This window comes from Aspergillus homomorphus (genome assembly GCF_003184865.1).
Source record: "Aspergillus homomorphus CBS 101889 unplaced genomic scaffold BO97scaffold_37, whole genome shotgun sequence".
In the NCBI taxonomy this organism is placed as follows: Eukaryota; Fungi; Ascomycota; class Eurotiomycetes; order Eurotiales; family Aspergillaceae; genus Aspergillus; species Aspergillus homomorphus.
The window spans coordinates 104,288-130,346 of NW_020291923.1; the positions used below are offsets into that span (position 1 = coordinate 104,288).

Consider the following 26,059-nt stretch of genomic DNA (forward strand, 5'->3'; position numbering starts at 1 on the left):
TCCCGAATCTGACAGTTTTATCAATGCGAGTCAACGCGAGGGAGAAAGAATGCAGGCTCGGTGGAGAAACGGCTGAAACGGGGCAACCAGCTCGAAGCGCTCAACCCGGCGTTTGGCTCCCATCGGATAGACTCTATACTGATTAGGGAGAGGAAACTCATCTCTTAGAGTGATACTCACCCAAATGTTAATTGATACCGATGCTGTTGTTGATGTTTGTTTACTCTTACTAGTACCAGCCTGCTTATACAGTACTTGTTTCCAAGTCCTTCCCATCAAGCTTATCTAATGTAAATAGTGGGTGCGTCGACCAATCAAACTGCAGGTTGACCTGCCAACTGCAGCAACCTCGTTCGGTCTTCAAAATACTTCCGGAGTACTTGGCAGATACACCTCCGATAGGGCTGAGAAGATTCTCGTGGGCCTTGCATCTGCTCTCTCATGCTCATCATAGGCCGAGCGGGGGGCTCACGGACAACAAGGCAAACCCCCCCCCCCCCCCCCCCCCTGGGAAGGAATTTCCTACCAGGTCACTACACATACCCGGTATTCGCTATATGCTCACTCATCATCTTAGTCTTGCCACTCTAAACCAGTGCGTTTCTTTTTGGCTTGGGAGAAGAAAAGGAATGTGATTGGCCGCGCGTCGGTTTCGCAAGATCGGGAGACTTTCTGCCTGATGTACAGTCCCAACGCTACCTGGCTTGGCGCTGTGGCAAGAAATCAGCCATATTCCTTTCGTATCATGAAAAATCGGGGGTTCCGTGAGAGAGAGGTGTGAGAACGATTCGCCATCCGGTGCATAATGGACAGCCGGGTGACACATATCCACCTTGGCATTTCCGCGCTGTCGAAGCATGCTTAACCACGAAAACTGCTTTGGTCTGTCTGATCCCGGGCTGTCTACTTATCAGATGTGAAAGTATATCCTGGTTTCCCCGATGGACAGGGGCTTATGGGTGTTTCGCTGGGGTGGTAGCGGGGACACATCGAGTACTTCTCAAAAATGAGTGCGGTGGCAAAGGGCCGGGTCAAACATGCAAGTGACAACGCGCCTATAACCGACCACTTCGAACCAATTCAATGTTGGGCGGATACGGACATGATCCCTGCAGTAAGATAGACAGAGCTTGTTCGCAGCATTGGACTGGTGGTTTTCGAGTCTGAAGCCGATTGTAGGTTTAATGCGCTCAACACGCCGCGATGGAGGGGGACAACCGAAGGAAATGCCTCAAAATCATTCCTTTTGGGCTGCAACTTCCCAGGGTAATTGTGCTTTTTCGCCTCATGATACCATCGCTTGGGTTCTAGCCACTGTGAGTAGGATATGTAAGACAAGGAAGGACAACATCCGGTACAGCAGGATCATCAGCCTTGGACTCCATGGGTTTTTGAGCTGTCGACTCTGGCTGTCCCTGACGAGTCAAGAGGCAGAGCTGAGATGTACTGTGTGGCTGGAAAATGTATTATGCTCGGTCAGGGGCGTTGACGGCTCAGCCCTCGACGCCAATAACTACTAACGGTGGCTGATATAGAGTTGCATCTGCCTAGGGATACCAGGACCGACGTCCCTTCTCATTTCCAACCGTGTGTGACGAGAAGGATCCGAAGGTCACAGGTATCTGTGCTTTCTCTGATTGGGTGCGATTTAGCACCCTGAGCTGCGGCAGGACCAGTTCGGTAGTATGCAGGGGCAAGCGTGTGCAGTAAAGTAAGTACACTATTGCTAAGTTGCGCAGGCATGATCTGACATGATGTGACGAGTAAACTGTGCACGGGGACTGTCTCGCTCTGGCTGTCAGCTCGGCCGGTGTTGATATTGCCTGCATTGCCTTCTCCTATCGCGGACCGCGTCAGGCAAGGGTTGGTTTAGTGGGAGGGTTGGTATCTGCAGGGAAGACGGTCCGTGGTTATCTTGGCATCCGAGAATGGTGGCTGGTCTGAGTCTGACAGGTGAAGTCAATAGTGAGATGGATGCAGCTTTGCAGGGTTTGGGGGATGTCTGGTACGGTACGGAGACTGTGCGGAAGGATGTTGTCATGAACCAGTGAACATGGGTGCTTTCAACATTGACATTCAAAAGAGGAGGGGGGTACAGCGTAGGAGTGTAGGACTGTGCTAAAAAGCTTGGTCCGAGCCTGGGTAGCCAGTGAGCTTTGCTCGGATGCAGTAGTGGTTATGCAGGATTCCCGATTAGGAACCATGGGAATGGCGCAGGTGTAAAGGGGAAGAGTTAGCTTTCGTTGGTGGGATTTGATCTTGTGGTGTCGGTGGAATGCTTGTGGTGTGGAAGCAAACTATTGCCATCTAGTTGGAATCATAAATGGCGGACAGGGTTACAGGCCCGACGGTTGGGAAGGAGCGAGTGATGCAGTCTGAAGGGTGCTATAGCATCAGTCTTCGATTAGGGTTGTTGTTCTCTGTCTGCCTCGAGAAACTGTCATTGAATGATGAAGGGCCCAAAAAAATCTGAGCAGAGAAAAAGAAGTGGCGCTGCCCGGAATCGAACCGGGGCTGGCACGGCCACAACGTGACGTCATACCACTAGACCACAGCACCTGTTGTTGTTAAAAGCCGCTTAACCTGTTATTATAACCCGCTCTTAATGATACGTCCCAGTACAGAGCATGTTTCCTCATCATTAATAGTCGACTTAATATGATACCTGGTTGACTGTTCTGCATAAGAACCATACTGAGATCGGTGAATGACTGTCTCATAACAAAGCTGCTTCCGATAGTACCCTTATTGTCATCTACTCGGAACATTGGCCTCATTATGCTCGAGGCACCCTTTTGTCTGTATTGGTAGATATGTCTCGCTCAAAAAACCATAGAGTCAACGTCCCCAATTCCACACTTTGAATGCCAACTAAGGCGCATCAAGGGTAAAACAAGGACGAAAACGGCCGCCATGCAACTGGTAGCACAACCGACTGGTGAGCCAACTCCTAATGTACAATTCACACCATGTCAAGCAATTGCAATCCAGGTGACGACGGGAATGAATTGTACATACCAGCACCGAACATTTAGTGTCACCGTTTCGAACCCAAATGAATACACAAAAATCCTTGCCTTTCAAGGGCTTGATGCGTCGCTGGTTGAGCAGACTCATGGTCTCACAGGAGTCATCAACTCGATGACCGTGAAAAGAACCAGGACATGAAGGCGCGGCCTAGCGCATATAAAGCTACCCCCGTGCCTGTCAGGGACACACAGAAGAGACATGCGCAAGGCACTATGGGCTGCCCGCCATCTGATGCAGAGCTCGGAGCATCTTATACAACTGATGGAGGCGATCGATGACCCCCACTAGCCACGAGATCCATGCACATATGCAGGAGGACCTACAAGATATCTACTAGGGTGAGTCACTAGACACCGAGACATACCAAGTGCATCAAGTATTACCCCCCCGCGACCCCGACCCGACACATACTGGGGACAATTCCTCAGTGTGGATGTAGGCGATAATCTGCCCCATGCACTACTGAAACAGTAAGCGTATACTGCACAACGAGAGCGACTCGGACATACCCCTGACTCGGTCAACCGTCACGAACTAAGGAACTACGGAAGAATGGCCCAGAAAGATAGCCAACATCTATACCAAGCTCACAACAAGGGATGGGTTCAGACCTAGGCCCCAACCACGAGTGAGCTAATCCACATTCTTCCCTTCCCGCACCGCATCGCAAGACACAGTGACCACAATCAATAGAGAAACCAAATAACAAGGTAGGGACGAATCTATTTTAGTAGAATGGACGACCGTGCGCAGTCCAACGGAAAATGGTCAGATGAACCGCCGTGAGATAACTAGCTACCATGACAAGAGAGGCAACGGGTATGGACAATGAAATACCAAGACTAACAGAAGACTAACAGGGGTAAGAACAGCAATCCCGTTCTCCCTGGGGATGCGCAAACACCGGAGGGAAACGGCAGCGAATGCACCGTACCCGCATGGAGGTAAGAGGCGATAAGCAAAGCCTGGCTGTGTAGGAATAGCATATGGAGGCTCGATATCCCACCCCACGGCACCAGGTGCAATGCAAAGGAGCTGTCGGTGTCCAAGTATGCGACATATAGAAGTTGGGCCTCGATGACGTTGGGAGACCGAATGGGAATGAGGACGGTGCATGCATGCAGCACACCTGCGGTGCCTCCCGAGATCCAATGAGGTGCACCAGATGATTTGATGGCAGGTAACTCTGAGACAGGACTAAGGGTTCTGTCACTTGCTAGAGTCATACTCATCATTCCGGGCAAAGAGATATTATAGCCCAGTACCCTGTACAAATCCTCCCAATCCCCTCGTTGGGGATTTGTCCTACGGATCAAGGGGACGACCGAATAGGCCGCGACAGACTATCGCGAATCTACTATCCCGAGTCAAGGACGGAAGGGAAGGGGGACTAGAAAGAATTGTAGAAGAAACAAGGTATTGTTTCAAACCATCGACAACCGGACGGAGGGCGGGATTGCCGCTAAAGCAGCCACACCTCGTGGAGCGAATCAGGCTGCTATGCATGAGCAAATCAAAGCATCGAAGGATCAGTCGATGTAGGTACTCATCCTTCCCTGTCCACCATTCTTTACCTACATCAGGGGTACAATAAGAAACACCAATGTCTGAAGTTGGAACATGATGCTTACCCGGGGCTGGGTGTCCTTCCAGACCTGGCAAGCCTCCCACCAAAGCTGACTGCAAGGAAGCACTGACTAGCGCCTATCCTGTGAGCCACCATGGTTGGGAATATTCCAACTTGACACCAGATTAACTACCTACTTATTATTGGACATAGGAATGACTGTCGTTTCACATTGGATAGAACGCGGAAGAGGGCTCCGACCTCAATTCCGCTATCCGCATGCTTCTCTTTCTTCACCCGAGCGTGGACAGTGCTCGTGTGTACTTAGTGATTAGCGTAATTCTAACCAGTCTGACCCTGGTACTAGCTAGGTACTGGCGTGGGGGATTCGCGGAGAACACAGACCTCCCCAACCAGGAGGGGCACTGAGGCCCTATCGGTGAGCAGAGGAGCAGGGAGCAGCCAAATGCCATTTGGGCCAATGGCTGGTGCGGTCGAGTCTGTTACGGCCGATCAGAATTGCCATCAATGGGGAGCTTGTCCAGGGAAAGATGTGGCCGTTAGATAAACTAATACAACTCCTGGGTAGCAAAGAAGGATGGGGGCGGCGAGAAGATAGTTGGATGAATGGCGATCATGACATGACCCATGGAACAATGAGTCGGTAGATCTGACAGGCTCGTTGGCTGGCCACATTGACAGGTGTCAGTGACGCCAATAAAGAATTTTTTTTACCATGATAAGATGTGTCAGGGCCGATCGATCAATCAATTGAAAACTTGGGATAACTAGCAGGTTCAGGAACCATACGTAGTGCGTGGCATGCTGAAGGAGGCTAGCTCCCTTCAGCAATGGCATTATCTGCTTGTCTTTAATCAAAATCGCCAAAGAAAATTATCAAGAAAGACAATGCGAAAGAATCGACCAGGCACAACGAAGCCACGATTCCCTAGGCTGTAAATTAGAAGGACTGGGGCGATGTGCTAGGGATGGGAGGAACGAGGGGGAGCGCCATTGACTCGTTGACGCTTCTTGGGACGGAGAAAAGTCCCCTACGTAATGGTCGGGCCCGCGGTTGAATTGCTTGGCAAGGCGAGAGAAAGAGCAGACGATTGTAGACATTAGACACCGCCGCCACCGAGTTGACTGCGACTCGGATTACCCTGTTGCAATTCTGGATTGCTCCTGCAGCCCAACTGCTCGCTGTCCTAGTTCTATCTCTCTTTCTTTCTCGTCTTTTTTTTTCTTCTTGCTTTAATGTTATCCCCCGTTCATCCTCAATAACTCTCCTATTTGCTGACATGTCTATTAGAATAACCACTCCATACGTCTATAAAGCAAGTGAAGTAGGGTAAAACGTCACCTGTCCAGTTGTCTTGACCTGCATTTCAGCTGCATTTCAGGCTATTATGTATTGGTATTTTTTACCTTTTTTTCCTTTTTTTTCGCCTCCGCGGGTCGGGGCCCAGTCCTCTAATCCAAAGGCTACCATGGGAGGGTCTCAACCAATGCCAAGCAGACCCGGATGGTCGGCCGAAATGGCTGGTCTGGTCTGGTCTCGTCTGGTCGATGGGTGGAAGAGGATGGGTTGGGTGCATTCATAGGTTGAACGGATCGATTCCATTCACAGGATCGAGTCTGCCAGAAAGAGCCTGGAGGGGAGATGGTGCTTCCCCTTATCTTAATAGCCGCCATTATAGAGGACTGTCATCATTGATAGCGACAGAGTCACCGTCTGCATCGTCATAGTTATCTCGTTTGTACCTTTAGCATACGTCAAGTAGTACTATTGATGGAAGAGGGAATAAAGGCCCTGTACATACCAAAAATCTCTCCCCTCTCTCCTTCACTTTCTCTCGCGCTCTCTTGCTCTAGCTCTCAACCAGAACCCGCCTCTCCTAGTGGGCAAGCATCCCCACCGTCCGGTTAATACGTAGATAGATATCCCGGATGGGGTCCAGACGCTCTCTTTCCATACTTCAACAACATCTCTATACAGCACAGCCGTCAGTTCCAATGGTTCCAATGGTTCCAATGGTTCTATCAAAGTATCTATGGGCGAGATCTAGGAAGAGAGGTCTGCTTGCTCCGTTGCTGGCGGAGCTGACCAGTAATGAGCAGTAAAGTGAGCCAGGTTAGCGAGCATAGTACTCCGTAGTGCAGTAGCAGTAATAGCAGTAATCCATGATAGCAGCAGCATTTGCAACAAGTAGGAAGCAAAGAGTAAGTAAGCAAGAAACAACATCCGTCATTGCGAGCGACTACGGCCTGACTAAGTTACAGTACCCGTGCCGACCTTTGTAGTATTATTGCTGGGCCTCCCTCCCTCCTTGGTCTTTAATTTTTTCTTCCCCCCCTTCTCGCTCATTCCCTCCTCTCCCTCCTAAGTTTATGACTAGTACTACTATGACCACTACAGTCTAGTCCAAACCACCACTACTACCACTACCACTACCACTACCACCACTATCAACACCACCATTAATTCCATCATCCACACCTACACCTACAGTTAGACTTACACCCATACCCACACACCCCCCTCCCCCTCCCCCAATCTGCTCGCACACCCGCCTGACAGAAAGCCTGCCTGACCTTGACTGATCTTCTTCCCCTCTCTCTCTCATTATTCGGCCGCCCACGAACACCACTCCCACTTCCATTACCACTCACCCGACACCGACTTGGTACTTACTTTCAACTTACCCGACCTTCCTTCCCTTCCTTTTCTTAGTAGTACCCGCCGAACCGCTTAGCCAGCAACACCCATTTCTCCCTCCTTCTCCCTCCCATCTCCGCCCTGCATCGTCAACTCTCTCCCACCGCAACCTCCTCCTCCTCTTCCTTCTTACTTTCTCTCTTTCCCCCTCCCTCCTCCCCATCCCATATTCTTCCTCTTCTCTCCTCTTCTATCCTCCCCACAACCCCCTCCTTTTCTTTTCTTCTTTTCCTTTTCCTATTCTATTTCCTACTTACGTTTTATCTCTCTTATTCTTGTCCGTTCTCCATCGACCGACGATATCCAAACTACCCCTCCTTTTCAAAGTCACGTAATTTAATTCCTCCCACTCAGTATAATACCTTCCTCCACCCTGATCGTGCAGACTGAAAGTCTTACGCCTTATTATATACTCGATTGTCCCGCTACTCGGTCTTCGTCCCGGTTACACTATATCTACGACATTCCTTACCTCGACAACTCCTATACTCGAAAGTTCCCATAGAACTGGTCTGCAAGACGTCTCGGACCCCTGACGCAATTCTACACTCGAATCCCCGGGCGCATTCCTCGGGCGCATTCATCAGCTGCATCCTGGTGCTGCAGCAAATTCATTACGTGAAGAGTTTTTGGTCCTGTCTTCGCCGTTGTCAGGTACACGGTTTTCCGGCGCCCTTCTTCTCAGCTCGACTCATATGGCTTCCATCGCTCCTCCCCGAGCCGAGCTTCGCAAGTAATGCCGACCCATCCGGCCGCATCACCAGAGTTGCACCCCAGCTTCCCCTGATCCCGAGGCCTTGTGAGAAGGTCAAACCTGAGAGAACGAAAGTGGACGCCTCGCCTACGGCGAAGATCTGAACACATCACCAACGGAAAGAATATAATGCACAACTGAATCTCCGACAACGGCTACTAGAACTAAAACATGAAAATGGACCGGCCTCCTTGGATCTCAGGGTCGGAGGAACTGGTAAATATGGTCGCCCGAAATGGACAAACGTCGGACAATTCACATCGACGAGTTTCCGACAAACCGAATGAGGCTCTGAGTTCGTCGCCCACGTCAACGGAGGTTGATGTCCGACAAGCCGTCACTAGACCTCCCAGTGCCAAACTTCCTCTATGTGGAGACATTTCAGAAGGACAACCCTCTCTTCGGCACCCATTCCCTCACCTCTATCATTCGTCCAGTACCTCGAGATCCCCGTCCACGCGGACGTCTTCCAGCTCGTTGCAGGCATTGAATGAGGATACAGTGGTTGATGCCCGATCGGATCACAGCGGATTTGCGCGGAATCTCATCACCCGCAAATTGGTGCATCTAGGACAGTCGGAGATTCCACCCGGAGAATATACTGTAGATTATCCTGTCTACCCGGATCAATCATACGCTGTGCTCCAATCCCAGGTTCATCCCACGTATCAACCTCCCTTCCTACGCACCCGCAGTTCGTACCCGTCTCGGATCGAGGCCGCTTCTCGATTCCCTCCAGCACGTGCTGCGCGCACAGCGGGCAATACGCCCATCTCTAGCCCTGGCCTCTTTTCCGTGCGCAGCCCTCGCTCAACCCCGATCGGATCGGATGACGAAGGCCGGATAAGTAGTCCATATTTACACCCAACGCATCTACAACCGCCTAAAGAGTAAGTCACCGCCTTCATCTTATGCAAGTCACTTTTTTGTCCAATTCCGTGTTGGACTATTCTTGACTTGGCGAAAGATCCGCTATTGACTCAGTGAACAGGACGCATACAGCAGAGGTAGACCGAGATTTGGTCACTGGCAACAAGCTGATCAACCAATACGAGATCCTCGAGGAGCTCGGACGTGGGGAGCATGGGAAAGTGAAATTAGGCCGACATGTCACAACTCGACAGAAGGTCGCCATCAAGATTGTTCAGCGATACTCCAAACGTCGTCGCCTGGGAAAATTGGGCAATCCCGAAGATAAGGTCAAGAAAGAGGTTGCTATTCTGAAGAAGGCTCGGCATCCAAACGTGGTCAGTCTGCTGGAAGTGATCGACGACCCCAATCGACAAAAAGTATACATAGTCCTCGAGTATGTGGAAAACGGTGAAATTATCTGGCGCAAGAGAGGTCTGCGGGAGATCGTGCATGTCGATAAGCGCCGATTAGAGCGCGAAAAGGCCGGTATTCCCGAGACCCCCTCATTCATGGAAGAAAGTCAGCAATATGTCAGAACTGCCCGGCACCTCCGCCGCCAACGCGAAAAGGCTCGTGAACGGCTCGAAGCGCAGGCGGCCTTTGCACAAGAGGCTCCTATTCCAGCCTGGAGTCTGGAACACGGAGCAGAGTCCGACGAAGAGCAAGATGCAGAGCCGGGTGTGGCCCGCATTCCAAGCCGTTCCCTGATGAGCTCCGATGAAAATCAATCTTCTCCCTGCCATTCTTACGCATCAGGTCCCGAAGCAGCATTGGCCGCAGTCGAAGGTAGCATGTATGGCGCATATGCAGATTACTCTTTCGACAGAAGATTCAGCACCGCATCAAGCAGCTTCGGCTATGCTCCTTCCGAGCCCGAGTGGCTCAGTGACGACGATGATATGTCGTATGTGCCCTGCCTTACGTTTGCTGAGGCGCGTAACGCTTTCCGAGACTCGCTCTTGGGGTTGGAATACTTGCACTTCCAAGGCATCATTCACCGTGATATCAAGCCAGCCAATCTGCTGGTCACCAGTAACTACCGGGTCAAGATTTCTGACTTTGGGGTATCTTATCTTGGTCGACCTATTAGAGACGAGGATGAAGAACAGATTGAAGAAACGGACGCGACCGAACTGGATGACGCACGGGAGCTGTCCAAAACCGTTGGAACACCCGCCTTTTATGCACCGGAATTGTGCTACACAGGCGATGATTTTGTGGACAGTCTCGGCAGTCCTCCTCGGATCACGGGTGCAATCGATGTTTGGTCTCTAGGTGTTACGCTTTACGGCATGATTTTTGGACGCCTACCATTTGTCTCAGATGACGAATATAGTATGTTTCAGACGATCGTGAAGAAAGAGGTCTTCATCCCGCGGAAACGTCTGAAGCCGGTCGGAGAGGACCCTGATACCGCTAGCCAGTGGCCGCGCTTCGATGACTACAGCAAGCGAATGGAGGACGAATTGGTGTATGAAGATATTGATGATGAACTCTATGATCTCCTGAAGCGGCTGTTGACCAAGGATCCGGTAAAGCGAATCACTGTGAAGGAGATCAAGCACCATCCCTGGATTCTCTACGGCCTCCCCAACCCCAGAGCTTGGGTGGAAGAGACTGACCCGGGATATCAATGCAAGGGCAAGAAGATCGAAGTGTCGAACGAAGAAGTCACAACGGCTGTCAGCAAAGTACCTCTATTTCAGCGGGTGCGGTCCAATGTTGCGAAATGGTCCAATTTCTTGACCGGACGATCGAAAGAGAAGGATGGTCGCAAGCGGACTCCTAGTAACAATTCTTCCGCTGACTCCGCCTCTGGCAAGTCACTCTGGGAGGGTCGCCGTCTGAGTCTTAGGGGTGACGAAGATATGTCGCGTTCATTTCGCTATCTGAGGGATGGGGAACACCCCCTATCGCAGAGCGTCACTGCGAGTCCGGTCGGCCGGGACGAGCAGACCTCTTACTTCATTCAGTCCGAGTCTGCTCCGTCGCATGAGCGGATCGTGCGCCCCGACCCACCTGAGCGTGCAACATCAACCCTGTCCACAGCCGAGTCTGCAAAGACCGTGAAGCCACATGATTCGAGGAACTCACCTTTGCCACAACGGACTGGCACGCCTGTTCGCGTAGAACACTCAGGAACTACCAGCCTGGGTGGGCTTTTTGGCGGCGCAAGCCGTCGGCTAGCACGTGGACTTCAGCCCCAGGACTGGCGCTTCGATCGGTCTGTTTCTGGCGAGACAGCATCTTTAGACAGCGACCGCCACTCCGAGCCCAGTCTGGTCGTCAGTGTTACTTCTGCGGTCGGCCACATGCAACACTCTGCCCTGCGTTCCAATGAAGATCTGCTTTCGATCCCCCATGACACTTCATTGTCCACATCCCCGGGACATCGACGCAACCGCTCTCATCAGCTTCCAGGTAGACATTCCGAGCCCTTCCACATCACCCGAGAAGCCTTGTTACGAAAGAGACGGAGCGGCATTGAATCGACATTCGATATGGACCCTGCACCGACCCGTGGCCCACATGGATCAGACTTCCATGATACACTTGTCCCGCCGTATGAGGCTTACACGCAGGCTACCGGCCCCTCGGTTGAACATTTCATCTCCGGCGAGTCCTGTTTGACAACCTCACCGCCTTCAGCTGCTACTATTTCTTCGTCCTCGGTAGATGAGTATACTAGTGGAATGTCTCAGCGAACATCTCATGCAAGCATCCCATCCGTGGTGTCGGGGGCGTCTTCCATCTCGGGAGAGGGTGGTGCGAGAGACAGGGATTGTGATTCCACGGCAAAAATCCCCTCAATCCTCCGTACCGATGACACGGTGAAAGCCCCGCCTCTCAATCTGTCGCGCTCGACCGAGGACGATGAATCCCGATATTACTGCGATGATGAGGAAGAGTCTGAAGAAGACTCGGAAGACGAAGGTCTTGTGATTGGCAAAAAGAGGGCTACGCCTCAGAAGCCTATTATCCGGCCCGGACAGTCAAAGTCCTAACTCAGCGGTGCATTTCCTATATTATCTACCTTCTCGAATCACCGGAACGGGGATTCTTCCTGCCTACTCACCAGTTTCTGACGTCGCGGTTGCCATAGAGAATGACCCCCTATGAATACCGTGGTTTCTCTTTTCGATCAAGCTTCTCCCGCCGGGGCTTTTTCTCTTTCGGCGGGGATTACCCTTTCTTGCATGTATATCATTTTAGTCGTTTTCTTTCCCCTGGACGGATTTCTCCCCCCGTTCTATTTCTCTAGTTCCCCGCCCTTTCCCTTTACCGGCTTATTGCATCTCTTCCCTGGCATCTGGGAATTCTTTTTCTGGGATTGCGTGTCTGTTGGACCACGAATACATTGCTTGTACATATAATTGCATGGGTGGCATGATCATACTTGGTCTGGGTTTCACATTTAGCTTGTTGCTCGAGAGGCATGAGGAGGGATTGCTCTACTTACCTCGCTCTCATTTGCTTCTATATATCTCCGATTTGTTTGTTGCATTGGGTCTGGGGTCCGGGATTTCCTGTATGTAGTGATTGACTTGGGACGTGGGATCAGGATATATACATTGCACCTGAATATTGCTGTGGCTTACCCTTTTATTATGATTCTCTGTTTTGCTTTATTCTTTAGAGTCGGGCTTTTGATTGAGTGACTGCGCGCGCAAGACGCGGATGTGTTGAGATGACGGATTGACCTGATGATGATGTTGATGTTGATGACCAAGGTGCGAGCCGATCTACAGTACCTATTATCAATGAACTGCTGCGTGAGAGACGTTTTCTCTGCCCCTGGCCTATCCAAGTGAAACAGAGGGTGAAACGAGCCAAGAGCGGTGGATTGGTGATTCTGCCGCCCAAAGAAGTAGTCCATGCCGAGGACGGACCTTCTCGGAGACTCTCACTCACTCCCACTCATCGCTATACAGTGTCCAGTGCCTACATAGCCGACGTATGCTGCTTGACTGTCTGCTGTCACGCATCCACTTCTCCTGCCTCACTGGCTAAGCGAGGTTGTTTGGGAGTTCTGACCAAGGTCACGATGAGGCCACCGGCGTGCCACCGGCCCTTCCCCACCGGCCGCTCATCCTATTCCTCCACCAATGACTCTGCTGCTCAGAGTTCACTCAAATCCCCTTCGGGTCTGGCAGCTCAGGCTACTGTACCCAAGCGTTATGCTTCGGCTAGGTTAGATTAAAACGTGGAGAATCCTGAGGAACTTGGGACACGCTAGATGGAGAGGCCTACTTCTTCACGGATTATGCTCCGTACCACGGGCTGGCCGTCGGCGAAGTGGACATGACTGCCCATCTGCCCATCGATCCCACTTTCGCGGAGCCCATATAGTCTCGCATGGGATCCCGGCTCTCTCACGTTGCTTTCTGAATATCTGTCAGACTGAGACTCCTGCTCAGCTCACTCAACATGTTTGCTCCTCTGTTGCTGGCTGCGCTGCCCTTGCTTACCCACGCCGCGCTCACCTATCGCGGTGCAGACATCTCTTCCCTCCTCCTTTTGGAAGATGAGGGCTATAGCTACAAGAACCTTAACGGCAAGACCCAAGCACTAGAGGCGATTCTCGCCGATGCTGGCATCAATTCTGTTCGGCAGCGTTTGTGGGTAAATCCCAGCGATGGCACCTATGATCTGGATTACAACCTGGAGCTAGCCAAGCGGGTTAAGGCCGCTGGTATGAGCATCTACCTGGATTTGCATCTGAGTGATACTTGGGCGGACCCTAGCCACCAGGTGAGTTGCTTCCTTTGTCTGGACAGCCCAGTCGGTAAGGATCAAGGACTAACCGTGGCCGTGACGATTAGACAACCCCTTCCGGCTGGTCCACCACCGACCTCGGTACACTGAAGTGGCAGCTGTACAACTATACTCTCGAGGTTTGCAACACCTTCGCGGAGAACGGCATCGACATCGAGATTATCTCGATCGGCAACGAGATTCGTGCCGGGCTTCTCTGGCCCCTTGGCGAGACAAGCAGCTACTCGAACATCGGCGCCCTGCTGCACTCGGGAGCCTGGGGCGTAAAGGATTCCAACCTGGCGACAAAACCTAAAATTATGATACATCTGGATGACGGTTGGAGTTGGGACCAGCAGAATTACTTTTACAAGACCGTTCTGGCCACGGGCGAGCTTTTGTCCACGGACTTCGACTACTTTGGCGTCTCCTACTACCCGTTCTACGGCGCGTCAGCGACTCTGGCATCTCTGAAGATTAGCCTGGCGAAACTGCAGTCGACCTACAACAAGCCGGTGGTGGTTGTGGAAACGAATTGGCCAGTCTCATGCCCGAGCCCGGCGTACTCGTTCCCATCGGATCTGAGCTCGATCCCCTTCTCGGTGGCAGGCCAGCAACAATTCCTCGAGAAGCTGGCCGCCGTGGTGGAGGCCACCACGGATGGTCTGGGAGTGTACTATTGGGAACCGGCCTGGATCACCAATGCTGGGTTGGGGTCGAGCTGTGCTGATAATCTGATGGTGGACACGTCCACGGACAAAGTGTACGAGAGCATTGATACTCTCGGGGAGCTCTGAAGGTGTCCTCAGTTTTCATGATAGGATGAATTAGTGTGTCGATGCGTTTGGAACCGCTGGAATATCAGTTGCTCGCTTAGCTAGTTATTGAATTCGGACGATGATGACATGTGCTACAATGGTTACTTGACTAGTACTGCCGGGTGAATTAGGGCTGGGTAAGGAAAAAGCCCGGGCTCATCTTGGTTTCGATAAAAGATAAACTAAACCATGGAGTAGAGCCTCGAACAATCAAGGAAGCGGTTATACCCTGTTCTTCTTGTTCTTCTGCCTTGAAATCGCTTTCTTTTTTTTTTTTTTTTTTTTCCTTCTAGTTCTTATTTTTATCTCACCCTCTCTTCGCATGGGCGGGCTGTGCAAACGTGACCCAAAGCTTGTCCGCTGCCCACTCGCGGTGCGGCAATTGAGCCCTTTGTCGCATTCGAAGCCTATTTCTATGCCCAGGAGCTTGAACCAAGGTACCTTAGAAGGCTTAGATCGTGACGGAGCTCTGCTGGGAAAGCTCAGATTCTAACCAGAGCTGTCAGTGCCTAGCACAACGCCAGACTGAGCTGTCTTTTTAGTTTGCTTAGGGGAGGCTGAGTGGCTTGACCGTCTCTGGTAAGTGATGAGCGATGGAGAACGCGACTAACTACTCCGGTATTACTGATTGGATGGAGGGGTTTGTTTGTCGCACGCTCAGGAGGAATACGAGGCCCTGATTTAATTTTGGGGGCACATTTTTCTTTTCTCCTTTGAATTCGATTTGTTTTTCCTTTGATGCATGAAGGAGTGAGGGCATAGGTTTCCGTATTATTCAATTGGGGATGGTAACTTAGGTACCTAACTCATTCTTACTTGCTTACTGCCTTGCGGGCGAATCGATTCGGACCTGGGAGCAGTAGTGACCTGCTGCAACTCGATCCCAGAACAGAAAGAGTCTACGAATTGTCTTGATTTATGGAATCAGGGAGATCAAACAAGAGAACGACGCTTCTTTGTGAATTGTGACGCAGTAGACTGGAGCCCGCCCCCAACTCTGGGCATGGCGGTTGCAGCCTTAATTCCTCCCGATAGCGGCTCGCCCGTTGGGACAATGGAGAATGATCACATAGAGTCTCCCCCTGAGTACAGGAGGGAGTTGGTTAGAGTTGAGGATTATTCGGATATTCCGGAGTGCTTTGACCACAGGTCCTATGCACTAGTCGCATCGTAATGTAGATTTATTAGTCTGTTGCCGATCTTGGAAATCTGCCTTGCCGGCAGCTGAAGTGGCCGGCGTCACGCAGAAGGGATGCGCCAACTTTCTGTTGGGGTTGATTGAGATGCGATCAAGAATGATGATCACAGAAAGCAATGTACTCATGTACGTGGATAGACTAGTATTGGATACTGTGATAGATGAAGAATACCGTACTTACGTAGATTATTGCTCTTGCTTATAGAATGATATTATCATTGGGTCACAAAATGAGGTCGTCTTCATCTGCACGTGCCTGCCGCGCCCATTCAGGCATCCAGGCGCCTGTCCGTCCTGCCTCAGCTGTCTTCTCTTCCTTCTTTCTCCCTTTTAATTAATCTATCTGTCTTCCCTCTTGTCCCCCCTCCCTTGCTCCGGCTTGGGGTTTTCTATATCTTATAATTAACTACTTTCCTTTGCAACTTGCTTGTCAGCTCACAAGTTTGACTTTCTTCCTCTTCCCTTGGTTGGGAACAGCTGAGCCGTGGGAGAATTGGCTGGATTGCTACACGCATGTCCCCTGCTGCCCGAGAATGTGAAACTTCCCCCCCCCCTCCAGACCTCCAGACCGACCGTTCATGCTTGCGCCACGAGGCTGAATCTTCTGTGTCTCTTTTCCTACTTCTCTGCCTCGCTAACTCTCCTCTCTTTTTGCTGCGGTCATTTTTTCTTCCCTCTGATCCACGGTGCCTCCCTTTCTTCACGCGAATGACAGCTCAAATCGCATCCCCCCCCCCTTGTGCTATTGCTGTGCCTGGCCGTGAATCGAACCACTCAACTCATCTTGCCGCCCTGCTTGTCTTCCCCTCCTCCACTCCCCCCCCCTCCTCCTTCCGCCGCATCTGACTCGTCTGCTGCCCTCACCCTACGACAACCTGCCCTTCTTCCCCCTCTCGGCCTCTTCTTAACCTTTGTTCCTTTCTCCCGGCTGGGTGAGACTCAATCGGATCTGATCTATTTTCTTCGCGATCACAGTCTCCATCGCGTGGGATCTATTTTTGGGATCTTCCCCGTCCGTCATCATGACTTCTCAAGAGACGCTCCGCGAATCGGGGCCGTCTCCCGCCAATGGACAAAATCGCAGCGCCAGTCCGGCTCACAACTCACAACATCCTTATAATGATCACTCATCGGGCTTGACCTTAGATGTCTCGGTCGTAACGACCGCTCAATTTCCTGCCTTCTCCAACGTCTCCCAACCCGATTCTTACGGCTACAACCCCGCCGCTTATCTCTCCGCGCAAACACTGGCGCCGGCCTCGCAGAGCTTCTCCCAAACCCTTCAGCTGCCTCAATCTTTCAATTCCAACCTAGTCCATCAATTGGACCAGTCGGCCGGGTTGTCCATGCACCAGCAGCAACTACCTTCAGAGGAGAATTTTTCCACACTGCTGAATTCGAACCAAGCCGATCTCGACTTTGCCCTCTATCAGAACCCCAGCCCCAACAGCACGGCCGCTCCCGAATACGACTCGCCGCTGATGCTTGATCCTCACGGACAATCCCGGCCTGCTAATCAGGGAGTCAATCCCGTCGATTTGATCAGTCAGATACCCTCTTCCCACCGTGCGGCCTCACCACAACTGTCTCCGATCTCGCCGCAAGACTATCATCAACATTCCTCCCCCGGCCCCATGTCGCCTCCGACGTCCACTCCAGGAACTTACTATACCCCGCAACATTCTCGTCATGCCTCCTTGGATCCCGCTACCGCCGCCTACATGTCCGGCAATTCACACCACGACTGGCAGGCAGTCATGGGCAATTCCGCATTCCAGGGCCACCGCAGGGCACCGTCAGAAGTGTCTGAGGTCTCATCCGCCGCTCATTCCCCGTATATGTCGCAGCACGAATCGTTCGATGGGTTCGACAACAATCCTTCCCCTCTTCTTGCCCCACAGAATGATCCCGGGTTGTATGAGAATGCGCTGGGAATCGAATCTTTCACACTGTCCGAGCATCAGCAATCGCACTCACAACCAGCTCTCAGTCCCGCACACAGCCCGTATATCTCGCCGCAATTGATGCCGCAACAAGGCGCGGACATGATTCCCAACGTTCCATATATATCAGCACCCGATCTGAATACGCAATACCCTACTCCACCAACCGACATCTACGCAGAGAGTCTGGCGGCCCAAGGAAATACCAGCCCTGGAGACATGGGACAAGCGTCTCAGATGGCGCCTCCTTCCATTAACGTTGAATTCGCACCCCCGTCCCAAAACTCGAATGCGCCCCAGTCGAAGCCCGCTGCGAATCTGGATTCTCTGAGTCCACCAGTCGCCATTCGTAGGCTTCCCTTCCTACTTGGTGTCTTACTTAGTGCTAACTCGACTATCTGCTAGGTTCTCGTATGCGCAGTAAGTCGGATCCATATGCTCATCCAGCCTCTCGCGCGCGTTCTTCTTCGACTTCAACAAACCTGGAGCCGTTTAATGTGTTGTCACCGCGCTCACTATCGCCATTCGACTCTGTTGGGCGCCAACCGCAAAGCAATCCCAGCTCACGCGAACCTTCACCGTCAAGGTCAGGCCGTCGCCTATCCACTTCATCAATCGATAGTCGGAATTACATCTTAGGCCTTGCCGATCCTCAGCGGCCTGGCGCGAACCTGAACGATTCAAAACGAGTTCAAAAACACCCCGCAACATTCCAATGCCATTTATGTCCCAAACGATTCACGCGAGCCTACAATCTTCGGTCGCACTTGCGCACCCACACGGACGAAAGACCATTTGTCTGCACAGTATGTGGGAAAGCATTTGCGCGACAGCATGATCGCAAGCGACACGAAGGACTGCACTCTGGGGAAAAGAAATTCGTCTGTCGAGGCGAGCTGTCTCGGGGTGGCCAGTGGGGTTGTGGCCGCCGGTTCGCACGCGCCGATGCGCTTGGCCGTCATTTCCGATCGGAGGCTGGCCGAATTTGCATTAAACCTCTGCTGGACGAGGAGTCCCAGGACCGAGAGCGCTCGGCTATGGATCAGCAGCAGCAGCATCTTCAGCCGATGCCCCCTCCATTGATGGTTTCAGGCATGGACGGTCAAGCCACCGGCGGATTCGTCCTTCCCGCAGCTCTGCTGGCCCAGTACCCTGCCCTCCAGACTTTGCAATGGGATCAAATACCTGCCACGGCAGATGATACTGGCGATATCGGGGGCCGTAGTAGTTTCGATGCAAGCTCTGGCGGCGAGTTTGGGTTTGAAGACGATGAGTCCGGTCTGAGCACTGTGTCTGGCATGAGCGGAGGCTATGCGGGTGGGCCGGGCATCTATGACATGAATAGTCAGGGACAGATGTTGGGGATCAACCCAGGCGATACAAGTTACCAAGACACCGACTGGAGAACATGAGTCTCCTTGCCTCTGAAAGCATCCTCTTTTTACAGGTTCGATTTTCTTTATCTATCTCCCCCCCCCTTACCTCCTGTTCCCTTACTTTAGTGTTCGGATGCATCTTATCCATTACATACCCCACCGAAAGATTTCCTTCTGGTTAGCTGGGAACCAGTTTCGTCATGATTGCGGTTTGCGTTAGATGGGCTTCGGCGTTGAGATCGACAAGGCGGCCTGCCTTCCGTGTTGCTCCTATATAGACGGACGGGCTAGTGGTGATCGCCGATGGGCTTTTCTTCATTCTTTTTCAAATCTTGGTTCATCATTGGTTATTTTTTTTTTCGGTCTCCCGACCCCGTTGACTCTCAGTTTGGACCGGGGTCTTTATTTTCTCATGTGATCACGAAGGATTTTGTCGATTTTTTCATACCCATGGGAATTGCACCAGTTAGTGTTGTGTGCGAGATATCAAGATGGCCTTTGTGTGGAGGGGCATGCTTGAGTTTTTGGGATATCCCTTTTCTTCTTCTGCATGCTTAAATTTGATCTTCTTTCATCTCTAGACCTAACTTCCCTTGCGAATGATTGCAGCCGAACTATTGCTTGCTGTAATGGGGTAATGGCTGGGTACTGATTGATAACGAGAGCGGTATCACATGACGCAATCTCTCGCCCGCCTTCTTTCTGCTGTCTTTCTCCGCGTTCTTGCCTCCTCCCAGTATTGAATCTCCAATTCTCGCTTCCTTCTACATTTCCCCCCCAAAAACCGAGAGAAAGTCCAGAAACTCCCTGCCCATAGTTCTCTCGCTTTACCTATCAGTCAAATGCGTCGTGCGGCTCTACACGCTCTCCGTACTGCCCGTCGCGTGCCAGCAGGATGGAAAGCTGCCGGTAGGAAACCGTGCGCGGTGTCCTTCTCCAGCAGTCCTAATCTCAGTCTCCGTCCGCCCTCCTTCTCCGCGGGCAGATATCCCCCTTTCCTCCCCGCCACATTACAGTCATCGATGCATCTTCGAAATTTCTCGCTCGCGGTGATCTCCACGGTCGTTGCTTCAGGGGCCTGGTATGCTTACCAAGGCAACAGCGGTGCCCAGCCGTCAGCAGCCTGGAACGTAACAACATCCGCCTCACCGATCGGCTCCGTCTCCACTGCGGGCGTCCACGCCGAAGACCGCGCGGAAACCACCCGCCGTGCCCTTCTGGTGGACAACGACCAGTTCTATACCGCCGAGCTATCGGGAGAACAGCCTCTCTCCAAGCACACGGACGATTCCGATCGCCGAGTTCTCGAAATGTTGACACCGGAGCAGGCAACCCAGAAACTCCGGAAGAACGAGGAGTCATATCTTGTGAATCGCGGCCAGGGTGTGGTTCGCTATGATATTGTTCAGGTGCCCAGCAACTCCCCTATCGAGGATGATCACGCCGAGAAAGTTGTTGAGGTGCCGTCCTCCGTGGCAGCAGCTCAAGAGGGCCAGGCCAACAGTGATTGGATGTTCTGGGGCGTGTTCGATGGCCACTCGTGAGTTCCCCGTTACGCTGATTTGGCAAATGCTAACGATGTCCTGCAGTGGCTGGACGACCTCCGCCAAGCTGCGTAACGTGCTCATCTCATATGTTGCTCGGGAGCTGAACTCCACCTATAAAGCCGCAGCTGCGGATCCCTCGGTGCTTACTCCTTCGTCTGAAGCGGTGGACGCTGCCATCAAACAGGGCTTCGTCCGACTGGACAATGATATCGTATACAACAGTGTCGATAAGGTGTTGAAGTCCAACTCACGCCGTGTCGCGGCCGAACTGCTGGCTCCGGCTCTTTCTGGTTCTTGTGCGCTACTGGCTTTTTACGACTCTCAGTCTAAGGACTTGAAGGTTGCTGTCGCCGGTGACTCGCGCGCTGTTCTGGGCCGTCGGGGCCCGAATGGAAAGTGGTCTGCGACAGCGCTTTCCGAAGATCAAACCGGCGGCACTCCGTCGGAGATGGAGCGCCTTCGTGCGGAGCATCCGGGAGAGACCAATGTTGTACGCAATGGACGAATCCTCGGCCAGCTGGAACCCAGCCGATCCTTTGGCGATGCTTTTTACAAGTGGAGCAGGGAGACTCAGGAGAAGATCAAGCGGCAATTCTTCGGCCGCACGCCCCACCCCATGCTAAGGACCCCTCCGTATGTCACCGCAGAGCCTGTGATTACTACCACCAAGATCGAGCCCAGCCGGGGTGACTTCCTCGTCCTCGCCACGGACGGTCTCTGGGAGATGCTAAGCAATGAGGAAGTTGTTGGTTTGGTGGGAGAGTGGGTTGAACAACAGCAGCAGAAGTCTGGTAGCGGCAAGACTTGGCTGCGCAGCTGGTTTGGATTCGAAAACAAACAGCTCCCCGTCGAGGCGGTCGCTGAGACTGGCACGGAAGGCCAGCGCCGCCCTATCCGCCAGCAGCAGTATGATATTTCTGGTGCGGCCAGTCGATTCACCGTAGAAGATAACAACGCGGCAACTCATCTTGTGCGTAATGCTATGGGCGGCAAGGATAAGGATATGGTTTGCGCCCTGTTGACGCTTCCAAGCCCCTATTCTCGGCGTTACCGGTATGTACCTCATGTTAAGTGTGTATATGGCGTGTCATTGTGCTAACATTTGCAATGGCAGTGACGACGTCACCGTCGAGGTTATTTTCTTCGGCGAGGGCCCTGACTCTCGAACTATCACCGTCAACCAGGAGGCTAGCGCGTCCGAGGAGCCTCCTAAGGCAAAACTGTAGATTAAGCAGCCACCATCACGGCATCTCGTTCTGAGGTTCCAAGGTGCTCTTTCTCCCTTCCAAAATCATTGTTCCAGAAAGATCGGATAGACCTCGGCTCTTCCTCCATCCTCTGCCCCTGTTTCTTTCTACTCAATCCGGTTCTTGTTGCCCTGGATTTTACAAGGTTTCTATTCTAGTGAGTTGGATCTGCATAGCAGAATTTATGTGGCATTACGTCCCGCGGGCCTGGGATGACGAAGCTGTTTCAGCTCATATGCAATCAATCGCATGAAGACTAGCTAGCATGTTATAGATGATATGGTATGCCATGAAGAGCTAAGAACCGCTTTCACAATGTGCGTATGACTTGGATTCATGGAAAACCTCTGGGTAGTATGGTGCATGGCCCACAGGATGACTCAAGGATCCTAGTCCTTCTGTTGGCTGGTCTGTCTGTCACAACCCCGGGAATCCACGCGAGTTTTGCTGCTTCAGATACTATATTTACAGCGCTTGTACTGTGGACTTCGTATTTGGCAAGGCGAGATGAGATAGACCCGGCCAAGAGGGGACAATCAGCCCCTCGAAAGAGGAAGCGAGTCTCCCTTTCTTCCGTGTGGTCGAGTTGCTCTCAAAGCGACCAAATCATTTCGGCCCACTTGCTTACTTGAAGCTTGTAGCGGCCGGACCCCATGTCGATTTGGAGCTGCGAAGCAACTCCATGCTGGGTGAGATGTGCGCACGCGAAACCAAATCACCCACAACTCTTTTGTGCAGGGATGAGGTACCAGATGATATGGACTGTCCGATTCCAAAACCAACCGAAGCCCCCGTCCGTTCACCTTACGACATCAGCCTCCTTCTGCGCTTTCTTCGCCTGCCTCGCTGCCGGGGATTCAAAAAGCAGATACACCTGCTTCCAATGCTCCGGGTCGTTCTTCTTCCTCGCGTCCAGGACCCTATCGAGAGCCCAATTCTGCAGCGTCGCGACACTGCTGCTCGAGATCCAGTACAGCAGCAACGCCACGGGGATCTCAGCGGCATACGAGGCGAGGCCCACGTTCAGCGCCAGCAGCTGGACGAAGAAGCGCAGCCCGCGGATGGACAGCTTCTTCGCCAAGGCGGGGACCGGCAGCTCCGCCATCTCGCTCAGCGGCGTCGCCTTCCACCCGCGGTGGATGTTCAGAAGGATGGACGCGGCGAGCAGCGCCGGCAGCGCGCCCGTGGGATCGCCGGCTAGCAGATCGGGGAACCAGAGGGCGCCCTCGGTCGCGAGGGCCGGCTCGACGGGGACGCGGCTGGCCGGGTCGAGCTCGACGCCGGCCAGCGAGAGCACCCACTGGATCGGGCCGGTGTCCCTCCCCGCCATCATGCGGATGGTCTCCATGAACGAGAGCCAGATGGGCAGCTGCAGGAACGGCAGCGCTTGCCAATAGCGCACGATCCCCAGCCGCCGTCGCATGGCGCGCCGTTCGCGGTCCACGTCGGCGGCGATCGCCTTCAGATTGAGCGGCCCGTGCCTGTCGGACGACGGCTTTCCGGCCCCGTGCCGGGCGACTTGTTGGAGCTTCTGCGCGCGCCTGCGGTACAGGTGGCCCCATGCGGCGAGAAGGGGCACCGTGGACCGTTCGCGGTAGGCTTGGAGTTTGGTATACATCTGGAGAGGTAGGGGAATGACGGTGCGGACGAGGAGGGCGGTCAGCGGGATCGAGTAGGCCCAGGGGAGACCCGAGATGTCGTGAATGCCGTGGAAGAACCAGGATGAGCTGCTCATGACTTCGGCGAAGAAGGGGTTGGGTTTTGTGGAGTGGAACGATCGGGATTGGAGTCTGGGTGGTGATTTTGTCGCTTTCCCGGTCGCGCGGGCTAGACGGAGGGGTTGAAGCATAGTGGCGGTGATTTGAGGGTCAATTGGGTCAATTGTGTATATTAATGTGTCGTTTCCGGGGTTTCAAATAGGGTTATGTACAAGAAAGAGGTTGAATTAAAGGGGGGGGAAATATGGATAGTACTGTACAGTTCAATGCTAGAGGGAATAAGAGCAGTCTGGATCTAGAAAATAGTAATGGCCGGACACTGGCTGCAAAATAAACGATACACGTGATCTAGATGCATATCACGTGCTGATAAGACCGACCAGCCAACTATCTTATCGATCCTGTGACTCGTCAGCCGGCGGGAACTGGCTCGAGATCCACCCACCCATCAATCAATCCACTTGTGCTATTTACGTATTCTCCACGCTGTCAATTATCTCTCTCAACCCTTTTGACTTCTACCATGTCCCTCACTGAACCATGATGCTGCTCATACTAAAGTCCTTTCTGACCCTTCTCACCCTCCTCGCCACCTGCGTCCTCCTGCCCCAGCTCCCCCTGGCCGCTCTCCGCCTGGTGCTCCGCGCTGTGGGATGGGCCGTGCAGAAGAGGACGAGGTCTCGTCGCGAGTACATCGTCTCGCGCGTCCGCGCCGATGAAGAGGAGTTCGCGAGGAAGAAGCCCGCCAAAGCAATAGCAAATCAGACGGAAGATGAGGACTGGGAGAGGGTCGATACCTCGTCCAGTACCAGTTCCGGAATAGCTGGCAACAACACCAACGATGATTGGGATGGCATCATCGGGTTCTTCCACCCGTTCTGGTAAGAGCTTTCCCTTCAGGCGCCTATAACAAGCTAATGTCATGCAGCAACGCCGGTGGCGGGGGCGAACGTGTTCTCTGGGAGGCTGTGAGAGCGACCCAAAAGCGCTGGCCTAAGGCTATCTGCGCTATCTACACCGGCGACCACGAGGTCAACAAGGCGGCTATGCTGGAACGGGTAGCTGTAAGTTTGGCTTCTATCTACGGTATGGATGGTATCTTACGTCTCAGAATCGATTCAATATTCACCTACATGCTCCCACTGTCGTGCTGCTTTACCTTACCACCCGCAAATATGTGGTCAGCAGCATATATCCCTACATGACTTTGCTGGGCCAGTCTCTGGGCTCTCTAGTTGTCGCCTACGATGCTTTCAGCCTTCTTGTTCCGGATGTCTTCGTTGACACTATGGGCTACGCCTTCACCTTGGCCTTCAGCAAGCTGCTCTTTCCCTCCGTCCCAACTGGCGCTTACGTTCACTACCCCACTATCTCCACCGACATGCTTAGCTCCCTGGACGACCAGACTGGCTTACAAGGCATCAACGCCGGCGCTGGCAAGGGTCTCAAGGGTCAGGTTAAGCGCAAGTATTGGATCCTCTTCGCTAAGCTATACGGCTGGGTCGGCGGCCACGTTGACGTCGTCATGTGCAACTCCTCTTGGACATCTGCCCACGTTCGCAGCCTCTGGGGCCCTTCTCGGAAGAGCAATATTCATGAGGAGCCAACTGTCATCTTCCCGCCCACTGCTGTATCTGAACTCGAATCCAGTATCCAGGTCGACGCCGGAAGGGAAAAGTCCCGGGAACCCGTCATTCTTTGCATCGCCCAGTTCCGTCCGGAAAAGAACCACCCTTTACTGCTGCGCTCTTTTGCCCAATTCCTCCAAAATCATCGCAACAATGCTTCTTCTGAACACGGGAAAGAGCCTAAACTCATTCTCATAGGATCCGTCCGCCACTCGTCTCCAGACGAAACTCACATTTACAATCTCCGCTTACTCGCCCACGAGCTGCGCATCCGTGACAATACGACATTCCTCTGTGACGCGAGCTGGCCCACCATTCTCGAGCATCTGGCATCTGCCTCTATTGGAGTCAACACTATGTGGAACGAGCACTTTGGCATTTGCGTTGTCGAGTACCAGGCTGCCGGTTTGATCAGTGTTGTCCATGACTCCGGCGGTCCCCGTGAGGATATTGTCGTCGATCTTGGCGACGGTGCAACGGGTTTTCGCGCCAGTACGGAGGACGAGTTCGCCGCTGCATTTGAGGCTGCCTTGGCTCTTCCGGAAGAGGAAAAGGTTGCAATGCGGCTGAGGGCGCGCAAGTCTGCGCTACGGTTCACGGAGGAGGAGTTCTCGTTGAAATGGATTGGAGAGGTCGAGAAGCTGGTAAACTTGAAGGGCAAGTCAGGATGAAAGACGGTAGATACTCCATTGTTGGAATCACTTTTTCCTGTATGGGAAGGGTGGCGCGTGCTCTGCTACTGGGCAGTTTAGTGAGTGGAGTGGTATGTATTTTCTGTACTACACACTGTACTTAGTCCAAATAAGGTCTGCTCTATACGCATACCTTGAATCGACTTGTCCCAATT

At 52.7% G+C, this 26,059-nt stretch overlaps 8 protein-coding genes and 1 non-coding gene across 9 annotated transcripts; 7 read left to right on the forward strand and 2 right to left on the reverse strand.

The window, feature by feature from the left end:
- Positions 1–2,488: 2,488 nt before the first annotated feature.
- BO97DRAFT_t221 lies at positions 2,489–2,559 on the reverse strand. The gene has a single exon. It is a non-coding gene; the product is annotated as a tRNA-His (tRNA).
- A 5,192-nt stretch (positions 2,560–7,751) lies between these two features.
- Positions 7,752–12,174, forward strand: BO97DRAFT_165417 (putative serine/threonine protein kinase). The gene is made up of 2 exons (XM_025690255.1): positions 7,752–8,960; positions 9,062–12,174. The coding sequence occupies exons 1-2, from the start codon at positions 8,242–8,244 to the stop codon at positions 11,985–11,987; spliced, it is 3,645 nt and encodes a 1,214-aa protein (XP_025548654.1). The 5' UTR covers positions 7,752–8,241; the 3' UTR covers positions 11,988–12,174.
- A 1,075-nt stretch (positions 12,175–13,249) lies between these two features.
- Positions 13,250–14,534, forward strand: BO97DRAFT_479946 (arabinogalactan endo-1,4-beta-galactosidase; the record flags this gene model as incomplete). Its single annotated transcript, XM_025700720.1, has 2 exons — positions 13,250–13,734; positions 13,806–14,534. The coding sequence occupies exons 1-2, from the start codon at positions 13,411–13,413 to the stop codon at positions 14,532–14,534; spliced, it is 1,053 nt and encodes a 350-aa protein (XP_025548655.1). The 5' UTR covers positions 13,250–13,410.
- A 1,645-nt stretch (positions 14,535–16,179) lies between these two features.
- Positions 16,180–16,687, forward strand: BO97DRAFT_165462 (uncharacterized protein). The gene has a single exon (XM_025690256.1). The coding sequence runs from the start codon at positions 16,267–16,269 to the stop codon at positions 16,597–16,599; it is 333 nt and encodes a 110-aa protein (XP_025548656.1). The 5' UTR covers positions 16,180–16,266; the 3' UTR covers positions 16,600–16,687.
- On the forward strand, positions 16,688–19,242 carry crzA (putative C2H2 transcription factor Crz1). Its single transcript, XM_025690259.1, has 2 exons — positions 16,688–18,045; positions 18,102–19,242. Exons 1-2 carry the CDS (start codon positions 16,776–16,778, stop codon positions 19,106–19,108), a joined length of 2,277 nt encoding a protein of 758 aa, XP_025548657.1. The 5' UTR covers positions 16,688–16,775; the 3' UTR covers positions 19,109–19,242.
- Positions 19,243–19,727: 485 nt separating this feature from the next.
- ptcF (type 2C protein phosphatase ptcF) lies at positions 19,728–22,123 on the forward strand. The gene is made up of 3 exons (XM_025692943.1): positions 19,728–20,612; positions 20,662–21,672; positions 21,734–22,123. Exons 1-3 carry the CDS (start codon positions 19,915–19,917, stop codon positions 21,843–21,845), a joined length of 1,821 nt encoding a protein of 606 aa, XP_025548658.1. The 5' UTR covers positions 19,728–19,914; the 3' UTR covers positions 21,846–22,123.
- Positions 22,018–22,582, forward strand: BO97DRAFT_165467 (uncharacterized protein). The gene has a single exon (XM_025690257.1). It carries the CDS (start codon positions 22,190–22,192, stop codon positions 22,496–22,498), a length of 309 nt encoding a protein of 102 aa, XP_025548659.1. The 5' UTR covers positions 22,018–22,189; the 3' UTR covers positions 22,499–22,582.
- Positions 22,583–23,869, reverse strand: BO97DRAFT_165468 (putative mitochondrial export translocase Oxa2). The gene has a single exon (XM_025690258.1). The coding sequence runs from the start codon at positions 23,713–23,715 to the stop codon at positions 22,666–22,668; it is 1,050 nt and encodes a 349-aa protein (XP_025548660.1). The 5' UTR covers positions 23,716–23,869; the 3' UTR covers positions 22,583–22,665.
- A 175-nt stretch (positions 23,870–24,044) lies between these two features.
- BO97DRAFT_407666 (alpha-1,2-mannosyltransferase ALG11) lies at positions 24,045–26,056 on the forward strand. The gene is made up of 3 exons (XM_025695682.1): positions 24,045–24,465; positions 24,513–24,648; positions 24,696–26,056. Exons 1-3 carry the CDS (start codon positions 24,128–24,130, stop codon positions 25,881–25,883), a joined length of 1,662 nt encoding a protein of 553 aa, XP_025548661.1. The 5' UTR covers positions 24,045–24,127; the 3' UTR covers positions 25,884–26,056.
- Positions 26,057–26,059: the final 3 nt, after the last annotated feature.